At 32.3% G+C, this 17,379-nt stretch overlaps 1 protein-coding gene across 1 annotated transcript; it reads right to left on the bottom strand.

Annotated features, from left to right (window-relative positions):
• Window positions 1-4,469: 4,469 nt before the first annotated feature.
• LOC146950928 (P-hydroxybenzoic acid efflux pump subunit) lies at window positions 4,470-12,964 on the bottom strand. Its single transcript, XM_085746874.1, has 3 exons — window positions 12,369-12,964; window positions 6,553-6,720; window positions 4,470-6,260 (listed from the first exon to the last, which is right to left on the bottom strand). The coding sequence occupies exons 1-3, from the start codon at window positions 12,930-12,932 to the stop codon at window positions 4,593-4,595; spliced, it is 2,400 nt and encodes a 799-aa protein (XP_085603000.1). The 5' UTR covers window positions 12,933-12,964; the 3' UTR covers window positions 4,470-4,592.
• Window positions 12,965-17,379: the final 4,415 nt, after the last annotated feature.

The raw sequence follows: 17,379 nt of genomic DNA on the forward strand, positions 1-17,379 counted from the left end.
TCTTGGTTAGTTTTATCATGTTTATGCCATTGATTTATACTCATTATATTTCATTGTTTTCCATGTTCATTTTCTATGTCATTGATTTATACACGTTTTCCATGTTGTTTTTGGAATTTTTGTGTTTGTTGATGAATGATGCATGTAAGGATCATAGGACTGAGCACCGGTCGGGTTCGGGGGCTAAACATCAATAATAGATGAAAGCGATCACACTAAATTAAGGCCCAATCCCGACCGTTCACTGTCTCGGTTTGGGCGGGTCTCGGTTCGACGGTTGTGCGGGTTGTTCGGGCGGGTTTGAGCGGTTATGAGCATCTTAAGTGTAAATGAAAACAAAGAGAACAACATGAAAAGAAGGATGAAGAATGGGTTTTTTTACATAAGCACAAAATGGAAAAACAATGAAGAAGGCTTCATAGTTAGGAATCTCTACTATTTTCTCTTTATATTTCACTTCAGGTGCCGTTTAATTTGGGAAAGGCTAGTTTTTCCCCACCATGGAAAAGTTAGTTTTTAACCATTAGATTAAATAGGGTATACAATTTTATCATGGTCTCTCAACATCAAATTTTTCCCACATCATCTTCCACCACCACCCTTTTCCCCTACCTTTGTGTCTTTTCCACAAACAAACATAGATTGAAATTGAAATTAAAATCAAATTTGAAACCAAAGTTTATAATCTACTAAAAATACCAATATATTTATAACAAAAAAAAAATCAAACAAAAGTACATTTGCTTGTTTATCATTACAAAATCCGCATAATCAAAAAATTATAAAAATAATAAATGAATTAATCCTACGTTATTTCTTATTTGTACAACAACAGTGGAAGAGTAACTAAGCTATTTCAATTGCAATGTTCTTCAAACAAGGGTTGAGCAAGATAATGTAGAAGGATCATACAAAGCAGGAAGAAGATACTTCCTTCCATTATCACCATGAGCATTGAAACTAGCACCAATAGTAGAATCAACAAAAGGGTTTGTTGCAGTTCCAGCTAAAGGAGAGATCTAGGTGTGTTAAACATGATGGTTATGATGGTCTTGTGCGGAGAGAGAAAGGAGAGAGGAGGAGGTAGAGAGAGAAAGTGAGAAATCTAGTATTGAGGGAGTATGATAAAAGTGTAACCTTCATTGAATCTAATGGTTAAAACTTACTTTCCTATGATGGGAAAAAAGTTTGCTTTCCCAAATTAAACGGCACCTTCACTTCAGTCATAGTTCATAGTTGCAGAAGGTTTTAAAAGAAGATTGTTTCAGGAATTTTTAAAAGAAAGAGAAGGAAAAAAAGGATAGAAAGGAATGGGTGTCTACGGTATAGTCTCACTACAAAGAACAAGAAGACCAATAAACTATTTTTAACTTATTGAATATAAAAGAATAAAATAAATAGTACTCCCTCCGTCCCATATTACTTGACCTATTTAGAATATTTGCACTATTCATGTAACATGTTTTGACTCTATTTTTCTACTAATATATAAAAACAAAATATAGCATATAAGATGTTGTTAGATTCGTCTCGATTAATATTTTCAAAATATCAAATTTTCGTAATTTTTTCTACTAGATTATTAAAGAGATTTAAGTTTAAAATTGTGCATTGGCATACGTGACAGAGTCAACTACGTCAAGTAATATGGGACGGAGGGAGTAGTTGGTAGTAATAAATAATAATAATACTTGAAAAATGTAGCAGCAAAAGTTCAAACGTGTGTAACTAGTAAAAGCCATTCATCAGCACTTGGCAGTGTGCTAGTGTGCTTTTGTGGTCTCAAGAAGCATTGGTAGTTGAATTTTAGCTGGCTATAATATAATACTAGTTGACAAGTGACATAAAGTGAATTCTTTACATGTGATAGAAGACAATAACCAGGGGAAAGAGGATATTGCTCGGTCGGTTGTGGGTACCGATGGGTTCTCAAACCAGGAACCGCAACCGACCGTTGGTAACTGTATGGAGTCGCTTTTGTTCATTTTCTGGACCCGACAACCGACCCGACCGGCCCGTTTAATTAAAATGAGCAGCGGTTTATGCGGGTTTTGGGCGGGTTCGGTTCCCATGCTCAGCCCTAATGGATCATGGATAATTGAAATATTTGAGTTTGATGAAGTTGTTTTTGTAGAATGATTGATAAATGAATCTTGGATCATATGTATGAAATATTGAGTAAGGTTAGTTATAAAAAGTTATTTGAAAAATAGAGAACATGAAAAAACAAAATATGAAATACGATTATACAAAGTTCTATGAAATATTTTGTGAGAATATGAATTTTTTTAATTGTATTTCTAAACAAACCGATCAACCGAACCAATCCAAACCGAACCAAACCGATTAGTTTGGTTCGGTTTCTTTTTTGAAAAACACTGAAAATCGAACCAATCCAAACCGATGAAGGTTTCATCGGTTCGAACATTTTTATGACTGAAAACCAATCCAAACCGAACCGTTACACCCCACGAGAATTGTGATCCTAGGACAATTTAGTCACCCCAAACCTAATTAGCACACATTAGTCTCAAATAATCTTTGCAGTTGATTCTTCATATATATATATATATATATATATATATATATATATATATATATATATATATATATATATATATATATATATATATATATAGCAATGATTTCACTTGATTCTATAGTGATAGCGGAGAATCCACGTGGTTAAGGTGTTGTATGATTTTATAGCTTGTTGATCCTCTACATGAATTCATTCCCTCGATATCCTCCGGACTTTTGATTCGAGGGAGTCTGGGGACGAGAGAAACAACATGTCAATGTTTTCGAAGACCACAAGAGATGGAGATGTTTTATCTCCAACCAAAATTTTAAAACATTTGTATATATAACATTTTTACTTATTCATACGTGAGACTTATAATATACTCCCTCCGTCCCGGTTTAATTGACCTACTTTGGTTTTTCACACAGATTAAGAAAAGTGTATAAATAAAGGGGAAAGTGGAATATATTGTATTGGAAATGATAAAAGTAGTATTATTTAGTGTTATATTGTATTGGGAATGATGAAAGTTGTATTGAAAATTGAAATGAGTCAGTTATTTTGGGACACTTTTTTTTAGAAAATAGGTCAGTTATTCCGGGACGGAGGGAGTATGTGACATCTCTCTTGTAAGGCGAATGTATTCACTTGCTCGACCAACAAACCTGTCACAGTTCACAATCTCTCAAGTGACAAGTATGAAAAGTGAAGCGACAAACTTGCCCATCAAACGTGACACAATCCACACCGGGTAAACTAAGAATTATAAATAATACGTCGGCACAGTCTTAGCTCTTAATGAATGAATGTTATTAATCATGTGACAAAGAAAGATCAGGTTTTGCATCACATCCTATTATATGGGTGAAGGATCACATGGGAAGGTGTAAACCTTTCCCACCATGAGTCACACAAAATAAATGGTTGGATTGTACACTTCCATTAAAGCTTATCATGTTCTCCCACATCTGATTTTAATAACTTCACTTTCCAAACTTTTCTCATCTTCCTCCCACCTCTGTGGCCCGTCTTCCTCCAGGCTCCCCACCTCCCACAACAGCAACAACCTTAACAATCACCTTCACAAAAACACCACCAATAATTGAAACATCTTCAAGTGTATGAACCAAATCATTACTTACCTTCATTTCTCTTCCACTGCAATTCAAAATCACACCAAATCTCACAAAACAATGTATAATTTTAATCCTTATTTGACAATTCTCTATTATATATCAACACTCTTATTTGACAACTCTTAATATTTCCAGGTGAAGCTCTGCTTGATCTTTTGAAATTCCGGTTATTGTAACAACAGATTCAGCGGCACATAACGTTAGAACAAGAAAAGCTTATTATAATCTTCAACCAAATGTTGCCGGGAGAGATGGTGCCGAAGAGAGACGACGGTGCCGGAGAGAGACGACGGAGCTGCAGCGGAGGACGGTGCCGGAGAGAGATGATGGAGGTGCCGGAGAGAACCGACGGTGGTGCATCGGAGGACGGCATCGGAGATTGGCAACGGCGGTAAAAGGGTATCACTTGTTGATGGCAATTCCATCGGCGGAGGTTGAAGAAAATGGTGAAAGAGAAAGAGAAAAAAATATAGTGTGGTGTGACCATGATAAAATCATCAATCTAATGGCTAAGAAAAGCTTTCCCATGGTGGGAAAGGATTCTCCTTTCCCATGTGAACCTCCACCATATATGGACATTGAAAAAGTTTACAAAGATATTTTTTGAAAAAGCTCACAAAGATATTGATCAGGTAAATATGCAGAGGTTCAAATATTTTACGAGATTTTAACAATTTAATTTTTTTGATATAGATGTTAACAATACATTGTGGTATGTATAGTACATTATTTTTTGTTTTTTGATATAGATGTTAACAATACATTGTAGTAAGTATCGTGCATTATTTTTTGTTAAGAATATTGAAGTATACTACCTATATAAATTCAACCTTTTCAATTTCATTTCTTTTTGACAAGATCAATTTCACTTTTTTTGACAAGATCAATTTCATTTGTTGAGAGCATGCAGTTTACGTGACATCGCACACAAATTAAATACTGCTAGAGGGATTCTCCCATTGAACAAGTTCCCTCATTGCCTTTTCAATCTCTATTGTCTCATGCATGCACACACTCAAACAAAACCCAACAACACTCAAACTCAAAACAACTTCACTCTTCACCTCCTTCTCACCTTCATCACTATACAACTTCTCAACAACATCTCTTGACCTTTGAAGAAAAGTCTCTATGATTTCTCTTATTCCATCTTCTCTCAAACCCGAAAGCCATGTGCCATCCTCTCTTGACTTTCCCATTTCAACATCACTAGACATGTTCTTTTTTTCAATCTCTTTTTCAACAAACTTGAATGATTTCATCTTGGAAATTTCTTCAAGACCTTTGATGGAAGAGCACATGATTTCCTTAGCATGTAGAAGTTCACTTTGTAACATATTCACTTCTTCATTCACAAAATTATCACTTCGTTGAAACTCTTGTTGAAGTGATTTTAATGCACGTTCGCCAAAATGCAAAACATCCACTAACTTTGATAATGAGCCTAAAAGCCTATTATAGCAACCACTATGAAATGGTAAAAACCAAAAATTAGGTTCAGCTTCTGCCTCTACCACAAATTTTCTAAGCTCATTAACTTGGGCCTTAAGTTTTCTTTGATTTTCTCCCAATTGTGAATCAGTTTTGCTATCTAGGCTCAATGTTCCAATTGATTCAACAAGTGTGGACAAACATTGGGAGAGTTCATATTTGGCACATGTTGAAGCCCTTTTGGGCCAGAAAAGAAGATCCACAAAAATAGAACATGAAAGCCCAATAAAAGTTTCGATGATTCTTTCTATGGCGAACTCGCTTGGTGGGCCTATGTTTTTTCGGCCCAATATTAAAACGGCCCCAATCACAGCCGAAATGCCACCCGCAGGCCCATACATACGGCTTCGTTGAAGGAAACTTGTGAAAATGAACCATGGAAGTAGTGACAAGAATCTAACTGACAGTAATCTATTAAACACAAAACAACCCAACACACCGTACACAGTTCCAATCACCGTTCCTTGGGCTTTAACATTTGCGGCCCGAAAAGTCGCTTCTCTACCTGAAACATAGCTTACAGCCACGGGAAGCCCAGACCAGAAACCACTTTCTTTGCTATACAATAAGCCCATGAAGACTGATAGGCCCAATGCGAAAGAGTATTTTATCGCCGGGAGAAGATTTGAGCTTTTCAATTTTGTGGCCCAATTGGCCCATTTATCGTCGTTACCTTCGTGAGAAATTTCTTTTTTGTGAATGGGCTGGGCTTGGACATTTGTTGGGCCTTCGGTTGATGATTTCATGTGAAGGAGTTTGGCACAAAATAGGAAGAAAAAGATGGGTAATTCTTGGTGAGTTGTTGGAATGGTATGAAGGGATTGAAGAAAATGTGTTATGTTTTTTGCATTGGATTCAGGAACAGTAAGTGAACCACCACCAAGGAAAGAGTGTTTAGCATTTTTAATGGTTAGGCTGACATGCTCCTCAAGTGTGTTTAGACCATGTTTAAGGTCTTGGTCAAGAATGTTGATTGGGAATGATTTGTAGGAACTTAAAGCCAATTCCATTCCTATTAGATTGGTATCTACCTCTTGAAGTTTCTCTCCCAATTTATTGTAATGTGGTTTGAAAAAATTAATTGGAAGCCTCTCCCACCTCATGCCATCCTATTCAAAAAGGAAAACAATTAATACACAGGTAAAATAAAGGAAACACTTAATACATAATATGGAATCTGAATTTCCTACAGTCACCAAGTGCACGCATTCGGCCGAGATCGGATGTGTGAATTTCAAGTTCAGTATTTTAAATTAAGGTATGGATCGCCATATTTTGATCTAACAACCATCAATGTACTGATAGTGTGAATGAGTGTAATTGATAACTTATAGAGAATCCTAATTCACACATTATGGAGGTGTATATATTGATTTCATCAAATGAATTTGTTGGACTTACAAGGTAGCGCATGATGGTGGAAAGAAGCTTGGTTCGCTTGGCTGCCAAAGACTTAACACGAGAGATTAATCCAAGTGCAGAAGTATTTTCCTCCTCACTAATTACCTTTACAAGAAGCTTCAGTCTCTTCAACACATTATTTGTTAATAGCTTGTAGTTTTTGTTCACCTGCAATAAACATGAAACAAAACTTAGACTCTCCAGTTTTTTTTTTTTTTTAAGGTCTATAGATTAAAGAAATCTTACATTTAGTCTACTAAAAGCAACACTAATTCAATTTTTGTTTTTGTCTTTGATCTTGGACACTAATTCAAAATTAAAGATACTATTAAAATAACTTTAACATGAGTATTTTGAATTTTTATTAGTTACACTTGTATATGTCGTATTCATGTAAAATAAAATATTGAAAATAGTCCTAACACTTGGTAGCTTAGCTTCTCAATAGATATGTGGGACAAAATGATGATGATTGAAGAATCCACTAATAATAACTAACACTAGCACTACTATGAAATTAATTAAGAAATGTCGAGACAATATATAGAGGGACCACTATAGAATTAGAATCCAGATCAGATTCAGATTCGAGAGCATGCCGTACGACTCAATGCTTTGTTTTATTTTATTTTCCTAAAGTGGTTTTGAACATATGAATCCATATAAACTCCAAATTGCAAACTATTGAAGCATAGCGTCACCCAATTAATCCTAATGATTTACGTGTCATGATCCATTCCCTTGAATTATATGTTTCTCAAATGAGCAATGTTATATATCAAGAAAGATTTTATCAAGAAATTGTCCCGAAATTAATGTTAGCCAATAAAATCTCAGGCTGGAAATCATGGGGTAGTGGGTATTATGTATTTATTTATTATGAAACGTTAATAAAAAGATTAAAATCTAAATGTGATTATTCTGCCATGTCATTCTTGAATCCATCAAGAAAATCCATTCTTGATATCTAGCGTTTTCCTTCTCAAATAAAATGCAAGTACTTTTTTGTGTGTGTACTGTGTAGAAATGAAAATAGAATTTTCTGCTTTGGTGTACTTGACAAGGAAAAGACTAAGAGGAAGCACACGATTGATGGGTGACGTGAAGATTCCACTTAAATGTCAGATGTTTGGGGCATAAAGATTTATAGAAAAATGTTTTCCTATAATAAGTACTCCCTCCGTCCCGGTATAATTGACCTACTTTGGTTTTTCACACAGATTAAGAAAAGTGTATAAATGAAGGGGAAAGTGGAATATATTGTATTGGAAATGATAAAAGTAGTATTATTTAGTGTTATATTGTATTGGGAATGATGAAAGTTGTATTGAAAATTGAAATGAGTCAGTTATTTTGGGACACTTTTTTTTAGAAAATGGGTCAGTTATTCCGGGACGGAGGGAGTATATATTTCTGTACGAATTTTCAGTGTTTGCAAGTTCAACTTTTGAACAACACTCGTTTTTGTCATTTTGCCACAAAATCCACCTTTGGATGATTATTTACTTAGAATAGCTTTTTAGTACTGGATGGCACCAACATATTTGTCCAATATGTTGTTAAAGGGATTGAAAATTTCACAACTTGTACTTTTATATTTGTGTCACTAGTGCACTTACACTTTGTTTGGTAGAAGAGAAATGCTGAAGAGAGAGATATCAGAGAGAGAAATAGGGGAGAAACTAGCATTTTCTCTTGTTTGGCACACACATGAAAGAGAGAAGAGAGACAAATTTGAGATGGGGCCCACATGTTTTTTCTTCTCTCCAAAACAGCAGAGAAAGTCTAGAGAAGTTGCTCATTTTAGTATTTTTACCTTTTCACCCTTTAATTTGTGATGTAGTGCAACACGCCTATGTTGTTGTTTTTTTTTTTTTTGAAAGAACGCCTATGTTGTTGTTATTATATCATCATGTGACTTTCTTTTTTTCTTGGGTTCATTTAATTAATATTAATAAACCATTAATTATTTTATTGATTAAATTATAATTAAGTAAAAATAAAATAAACTCAGTTTAATAATTGAGGCATTTCAATTAATTAATTAAATTAAAATAAAAATAAAATAATTTGATGAGAGGATTATTTTAAGGACATTCTTGTACTTTCAAAAATAATCAACACTTCTCTCTTCTCTATTTCTCTTCTCTCTCACTTGTACCAAACAATACATCAAATCTACTCTATTTCTCACCTCTTTCTCTCTTCCCTTACTCTCTCTCACCTCTTTCTCTCTTCTTATTTTCTTCTCGCAACCAAACGCACCCTTAAAGTTGTATGAGGTTTAACTTATTCAAAGTTATATACTCCCTCCGTCCCGGAATAACTGACCCATTTTCTAAAAAAAAGTGTCCCAAAATAACTGACCCATTTCAATTTTCAATACAACTTTCATCATTTCCAATACAATATAACACTAAATAATACTACTTTTATCATTCTCAATACAATATATTCCACTTTCCTCTTCATTTATACACTTTTCTTAATCTGTGTGAAAAACCAAAGTAGGTCAATTATACCGGGACGGAGGGAGTATATTGTTTAAATTGATTTGACTAGGTTTAACACAACAACGGCAAGAACTTTAAAACTAGCTAGACAGCTGATTTCACAGTTCACACAATAACTCTAGTACAATACTAGCTATTTTTTTTTTTTAAAACCGAACAAAATTCAGTGCATTTGAATATACAATTTAAATAAACTTTTACAAATATCCCTAATCATATGAGAAGAAATAATAGATTTTTTTTCTTATAGTTATATCATCTCAATGACGAAGCCACCAAAGTTGAAATAGAGTCCACATTTGTAGCTATGCAATAAGCCAATTGATATTTATGACTTAGTATACATTTTATTTTTATTTTGAAGGAACCTAGTATATTTTTTAAAAAAATTATTTTACATTTATTTAATTTATTTGAAGAGGTATCAAGTAGTTTAAAATTTAATGAAAATTTGTAGAGGTGATAAACTCAATAAGAACTATTAATTTGATAATTAGATTAAATTTTAAAATGCATTGTAACTTTATCTCTTCTCATATGATTTTGCTGTATTCAAATTTCATATATCTATTTGTCATAAACAAATTCATATCTATAATTTTTTTAAGGGTCTTGTTAACGAGTGCCCCCGGGGCACTCTTTAAGGATGCCAAAAGAAGAAATTATTTTATAAAAAGGTCAAACATTTCGATTTCCAATGCACTGCTAGGGATAGACAACCGTGTTGGCACAATGGAACAAGATCAAAAGTGGATATGTTTCATAATGTGGCAGACTTACTATAATTCATTTGGCAATTGATTTTAGTAGTTTTTTTAGAATTAAAAGTTGTATAATACTGATTCGTGATCTGTTCGTGAGAAATTTCGTCGCGACATATAGCACTGCTGATACAAAGAGTAATGCTTAATATAGCAAAATTTTATTTCACGATACGTTCACGACATGCATGTAACTACTTTGACACCAAACTAATACCCTCTTTTTAATCACATGATGCAACAAAATGGTCCAACTATTCTATCACAATGAGATAAACGTCTATCACAATGAGATAAACGTCTGGTAACAATAAAAATTGGTTTTAAATATCAAGAATTTTGTTTGTCCAAGTCAGGGTAGGTGGAGAAAAGCTTTGGGATAGGTAACCACGTGTGCTGGCACAATGGAACAAGATCAAAAGTGGATATGTCTCATAGTGTGGCAGACTTACTTTAATTCATTTGGCAATTGATTTTAGTAGTTATTTTAGAATTAAAAGCTATAGAATACTGATTCGTGATCTGTTCGTGAGAAATTCCGTCGCGACATATATATAGCACTGTTGATACAAAGAGTAATGCTTAATATAGCGAAATTTTATTTCACGATAGGTTCACGACATGCATGTAACTACTTTGACACCAAACTAATACCCTCTCTTTAATCACATGATGCAACAAAATGGTCCAACTATTCTATCAAAATGGGATAAAAGTCTGGTAACAATAAAAATTGGTTTTAAATATCAAGAATTTTGTTTGTCCAAGTCAAGGTAGGTGGAGAAAAGCTTTGAGATAGGTAACCACGTGTGTTGGCACAATTAAACAAGATCAAAAGTGGATCAACAGTGCTATAGGTCGCGACGAAAATTCTCACAAACAGATCACGAATCAGTATTCTACAACTTTAAATTCTAAAAAAACTACTAAAATCAATTGCCAAATGAATTAAAGGAAGACTGCCACACTATGAGACATATCCACATTTGATCTTGTTCCATTGTGCCAGCACACGCGGATACCTCCCAAAGCTTTTCTCCACCTACCCTGACTTGGACAAACAAAATTCTTGATATTTAAAACCAATTTTTATTGTTACCATACATTTATCCCATTGTGATAGAGTAGTTTGACCATTTTGTTGCTTCATGTCCTTAAAATAAGGGTATTAGTTTGGTGTCAAAGTAGTTACATGCATGTTGTGAACCTATCGTGAAATAAAATTTCGCTATATTATACATTACTCAAAGTGGATATGTCTCATAGTGTGACCGACGTACTTTAATTCATTTGGCAATTGATTTTAGTAGTTTTTTTAGAATTACTAAAATCAATTGCCAAATGAATTAAAGTAAGTCTGCCACACTATGAGACATATCCACTTTTGATCTTGTTCCATTGTGCCAGCACACGCGGATACCTATCACAAAGCTTTTCTCCACCTACCCTGACTTGGACAAACAAAATTCTTGATATTTAAAACCAATTTTTATTGTTACCAGACGTTTATCCCATTGTGATAGAGTAGTTGGACCATTTTGTTGCATCATGTCCTTAAAAAGAGGGTATTAGTTTGGTGTAAACGTAGTTACATGCATGTTGTGAACCTACCGTGAAATAAAATTTCGCTATATTAAGCATTACTCTTTGTATCAACAGTGCTATATGCCGCGACGGAATTTCTCACGAATCAGTATTCTACAACTTTTAATTTCTAAAAAAACTACTAAAATCAATTGCCAAATGAATTAAAGTAAGTCTGCCACACTATGAGACATATCCACTTTGAGTAATGCTTAATATAACGAAATTTTATTTCACGATAGGTTCACGACATGCATGTAACTACTTTGACACCAAACTAATACCCTCTTTTAATGACATGATTGGTCCAACTATTCTATCACAATGAGATAAACGTCTGGTAACAATAAAAATTGGTTTTAAATATCAAGAATTTTGTTTGTCCAAGTTAGGGTTGGTGGAGAAAAGCTTTAGGATAGGTAACCACGTGTGCTGGCACAATGGAACAAGATCAAAAGTAGATATGTCTCATAGTGTGTCAGACTTACTTTAATTCATTTAACAATTGATTTTTGTAGTTTTTTTAGAATTAAAAACTGTAGAATACTGATTCGTGATCTGTTCGTGAGAAATTCCGTTGCGACATATAGCAATGCTGAACTTGAACATGATAACATGCAGTGCAAGACAACAAAATATGGTCTGCTTTTTTTTGCCACTTAAAACAGCCAAAATCATTATGATGTAATGGAACACACAAGTCACAACAACAACAACAACAAAAATGACGCGAGAGTAACAAAGGTGTCTCAATTATTCTAATATATTAGTATAATAGTGTGTGTATTTATAGAGGAATAATACAAGAAACAGGTGACAATTAGTTGCTTTAACGGTGAATACAAACATTAACATAATATAAACTATTTCATAGCATGGACATATACTCCATTTTACATATGAAAAAAAGTCTACTTAATGTCTCTAAACATAGCATGAAAGAAAATGATAAAATTACCTGGTAGCAAGCAAAACGAGGGTAAGGAAGAAGCAATGCAACCACACAAGCAAGTACACCTAAAGCAGTACTAGCTGCCAAATGAATAGGATGCATAATTGGATCAATATGAGCACCATTAGAATAAGCCAATACATACACCAACACAATCTGACCCAATGAAATTCTCTTAGCTATCAAATGTGTTGATTGAGAAGGTAAAACCACAACAAATGCAGCCAAAGCCACAGCAATAGAAGCTGTTCCTTTAGAGAAATGATTTGGACCTATAGCCCATAAACTCAACATAGCTGGACCTAAACTTTGAATTGTAGCATAAAGCCCTAGCCAACAACCACGTAAAGAGTCACCTAAAGTAGCATCATTTATGATAATGAGAATCACAACCACGTATGAAAATGCAGGGAATGTTATTAGGCTTGTAATTGAAGTAGGTCCATAAAGTGTTGCACCAGCTACTATGGTGCAAGCTAAGGCGGTTCTGAATGCTGAAGAGAGACACTCTCTCCACAATGGTGGAATGTTGAAGAAACTCACCATAAGGTTTAGTGGTGATCTCTCCATTTTGGTTTTAATATTTTTTGGTTTGTGATGCTGAGTACTCTTGCATGCTCTTTGGTTTATATAATGAGATATATAAGAGGAATAGAGCATGTGATAACTTGATAAGTGGTAAATAATTTCAATTTGGGATTTATTTATTTTTTAGGTGATAATGGATGTGATGTGATGTATTAATTAGGTCTGAGTACTTCATTGGGTACTCTCCTCTAAGTATCTGAATAATATTTTGTTGATTAAAAAAATAGATAATGGAAGTGATGTATGCGTAGGACCATATATACTACACAAATGTTAGATTCTTTTCGGTCAACTAATCCTAATTTTTCTTGTCTTAATCTATCAAAGCACAGAAAAACTGGTCTACTTAAGTGTGTTTTCATATGCGAGAGTACAACTTTTAAAAAAAAAATAAAAAATATGAGTAAAATATGGTCTTTTACCCTGACCAAAAAAATAAAGGCTAAAGTGCAACTTTGACATCCTATCTTTCAAAAAGTTGCGATTTTGGCTCCCTAAGTATGAAAACTACAATTTTGGTCCCCTAAGATTTAGCCCCTTTGCATATTTGGTCATTTTGACCAATTTTGACCGGTCAACACCCATGTGGCATACCACGTGGGTAATTATTAAATTAAAAATAAATAAAAAATCATTTTTTAATTTAATAAATGAAAAATCTAATTAAAATCATTTAAAAAAACAGGAAAATTAAAAAATTAATAAAAAAATTGAAAAAAAATTTATGGAAAATTGAAAAATTAATAAAAATGAAAAAAATTGAAAAAATACGGGAAAAATTTAAAAATTCTGGAAAATTTAATAAAAATAAAAAATGATTAAAAAAATAAAATAATATAATAAAATGAAAAATAATGAAAAATTCTGAAAAATAAAAATTATGAAAAATTAAAATTTCGAAATTTTCTGAAAAAAATTAAAATTCTGGAAAAATTCTAATTAAAATTTTAATGAAAAAATAAAAATTCTGGAAAATATTTAAAAAAAATTCGAAATTTTCATTAGTATTTTTCGAAATTTCGAAATTTTCATTAGTATATATGTCGACCTTAGGTTTTTTCAGTGTATAAATACACAAAAATTCCCGGTTTATAAATACTCAAAAGTTCTAGGAAAAAATACTAATGGAAATTTCGAAATTTCAAAAAATACACAAAAAACCTAAGCTCGGTTTATAAATACACATATTTTTTCCCTTATTCTCGGTTTATAAATACACAAAAATACACTGAAATTTTTTTGGAAATAAATACACAAAAAACCTAAGCTCGGTTTATAAATACACATATTTTTCCCTTATTCTCGGTTTATAAATACACAAAAATACACTGAAAATTTTTTGGAAATAAATACACTGAAAAAACCTAAGCTCGGTTTATAAATACACATGATTAATCTTTTTAATTTTTTAGAAAATTGTGAAATTTTTTAATATTTTTTTATAATTTTTTATTAATTTTTCATTTTTCCAGAATTTTTTAATCTTTTTTATTTTTTTCAGAATTTTTCATTATTTTTCATTTTATTAGATTATTTTATTTTTTAATCATTTTTTATTTTTATTAATTTTTCGAGAATTTTTAAATTTTTTCCGTATTTTTTCAGATTTTTTTTATTTTTCTAGAATTTTAAAAAAATTTCCGTATTTTTTCATTTTTATTAATTTTCAATTTTCCAGAATTTTTTATATTTTTTTCAATTTTTTTATTAATTTTTCATTTTTCCAGAATTTTTTAATATTTTTTCAATTTTCCTGATTTTTTAAATGTTTTTAATTAGATTTTTCATTTATTTAATTAAAAAATGATTATTTATTTATTTTTAATTTAATAATTACCCACGTGGCATGCCACATGGGCGTTGACCGGTCAAAATTGACCAAAAGGACCAAATATGCAAAGGGGCTAAAACATAGGGGACCAAAATTGTAGTTTTCAAACTTAAGGGGCCAAAATTGACACTTTTTGAAAGATAGGGGGCCAAAGTTGCACTTTAGCCAAAAATAAATTGATCTTTTACCATTTAAATGAAGAGGGCAACACATGAAAACTGTAGATTCTTTCACACAAAAAAAAAAAAAAAAAAAACCTGAAAACTGTAGATTGGATGAATTTAAACAGTGGAAGATCAAATTTTATCCTTTTATGTTAAAATCACACTTAAGAGAATTTATTTCCGAAGTACGAGCACGTCTACATTGTTAAGGTAAAAATTATAGAATACTAATACCTATATACATTTATTTATTATGATTAATTAGATAAAATACGAATATTAACTATGAAATATCTAAATGGAGAATGAAAATATATAATGTACATCAAAATTAAGTAGTTTGTTTCATTCAAAATATTATATTAAAAAATAGATAGTCTAACCTTCATTAATAAGTTAATAAAAATGTCTTATTACTCATCATTACTTCGGCACGTCTTTAACCCTCCTGGATTCATTAAAAAAAAATCCTTAACCCTAGTAGATGTATTTGAAATCTATACATGTCTAACGTGTGCCTAAGGTGTGTTAAAGCAAAGAAAAAATGACAAGAAAGGATAGAAATTCAAATACAAATTCCCTTAAGAATAATTTACTCATTTTTATGAAACTTTTATCCATTTGTTCTCCCTTTAAAACAAGAACCGACTTAAATTAAATTAAATAGAATTAAAGAAGAAAAAGAAAACGTGAACTGAACTGAAAAACAAAAGAAGATGCACATCCCCGTCACAAGAGAGAAAATAAAAACATAATGTGAGTATGAGAGTGAAAGTTGTCACAAAAATTGTCAAAAAGTGATTGTACAAATATCATTTCTCATTTGAAAAACTAACTTGCCTTGACGTGAATCTAGATAACTAGATTTGCTCTATTATTTATTGTCCATTTATAAAAAAAAAGTTCGACACAAGTGATGATGAGACTCATTAGTGAAATTCACTTATTAAAATATGAACTTCTCGAAGAGAAATTCTTGTGTAGGAACGAACCTAACTATCATTCTTACAAACAACAAATTAAAACATGACACGTCACTTTTTTTTTTAACCATGATTGGTGGTGGAGAATACTAACTGCAAATAGTGGTAGAGAGAGAGGAGGAACAGTTATTTTTCATTTACTTAAATTATTTCCAAATTATTTTAAAATAAAACAATGATGTGTCATGTTTTAATTTGTTGTTTGTAAGAATGATATGTTAGGTTCGTTTCTACACAAGAATTTCTCCTTCTCGAATATATCTATGTATTTATGTATCTCATAAATAAACAGTAAATAGATCAATTTTGATAAATGGAGCAAAGCCAGACTCGCGGCATTATTGGAACGTTGAATAAAGATATGAATGTAAGACTCCATCGTTGAGGTCATTTGCCAGTAGGAGATATAATGATAAGTTTGGGTAAAATGGAAATTAAAAAAGACAGAAACCTGAGTATCGTATGGCTAGCTCTCTATGCCACACGTAACACATTGGTGGGATTTACACGAATTTGTTTACACATTAGCATCTCTCTTCAATGCATTATTACTAAAATTCATAGTTTTTCTTTTTTTTGCAAAAGCATTTTGAACGTATACAGTTGAATTGCCAAATGAAGAAAAAACTTTTGAAGTCGAGGAATGATTAGTGTCCATAATAGGTAAATATTTTCTTTCTCCAACATGTGTTGGTGATGCTTTAATTACTTGTAGCCAGAAGAAAATATGGATATAAAATTAAGAATTGTGCTACTTATATGCTTTAAACTTGTATATATTATTATTAATTTTGGTGACTTAACTATTTAGCTATATAAGTAAATCTCTTAGCTACTTTTACCAAAAAAGACTTTTACCTTGCTAGTTTAAAGCTGTAATTTTCAAATTTTATTTCCTCACCGTATTGATGTTGATGTCATTCATTCAGCTTCAACATAGTATTATATATGTGCAATATGTAAGACAATATTCATATATCATTAGACATCCCTCAGACTCTTACCTAACTAAGTCATATTCAAAACATTATTAAAATGAAAAATCACAAGTCTTAATTGGTTTGTGCTTGTGCTGGTTGTTAGTGGCATTGGATTCAACATGGAACTCAGAGAGAGACATTGAACTAAATAAAAGGAATTTGCCATGCACGATTAGAAATGGGATCTACCTAGATCTCCACTTAGCTTAATTTCCTTTACATTGTTAAAATGTTTCCCTTGAGAGCTAGGAAGGGTCAAGTGGGGGAACATTAGTGCACTTATCATGGTGAAATAGGGGCAGCACTTTGGTGCCATTAATGGCACCATGCCATTAAATCTGGGCCATTAATGGCACCAAGATAGATGTGTTGTGTGGCCCAGATGCAATGACAATGTGTTTGTGTGGCCCAGATTTAATGGTATGGTGCCATTAATGGCACCAAAGTGCTACCCGTGAAATAGTCTTATAA

The sequence above is a fragment of the Medicago sativa genome, chromosome 2 (assembly GCF_051527215.1).
Source record: "Medicago sativa cultivar Bolivia chromosome 2, Bolivia_mono, whole genome shotgun sequence".
NCBI classification, from domain to species: domain Eukaryota; kingdom Viridiplantae; phylum Streptophyta; class Magnoliopsida; order Fabales; family Fabaceae; genus Medicago; species Medicago sativa.

Coding starts and splice junctions, on each gene's coding strand:
- LOC146950928 (XM_085746874.1), bottom strand. CDS start 12,932: ATGGAGAGATCACCACTAAACCTTATGGTGAGTTTCTTCAACATTCCA. Junction 6,721..12,368: donor CTCGTTTTGCTTGCTACCAG/GTAATTTTATCA, acceptor TGTTTATTGCAG/GTGAACAAAAACTACAAGCT. Junction 6,261..6,552: donor CCACCATCATGCGCTACCTT/GTAAGTCCAACA, acceptor CTTTTTGAATAG/GATGGCATGAGGTGGGAGAG.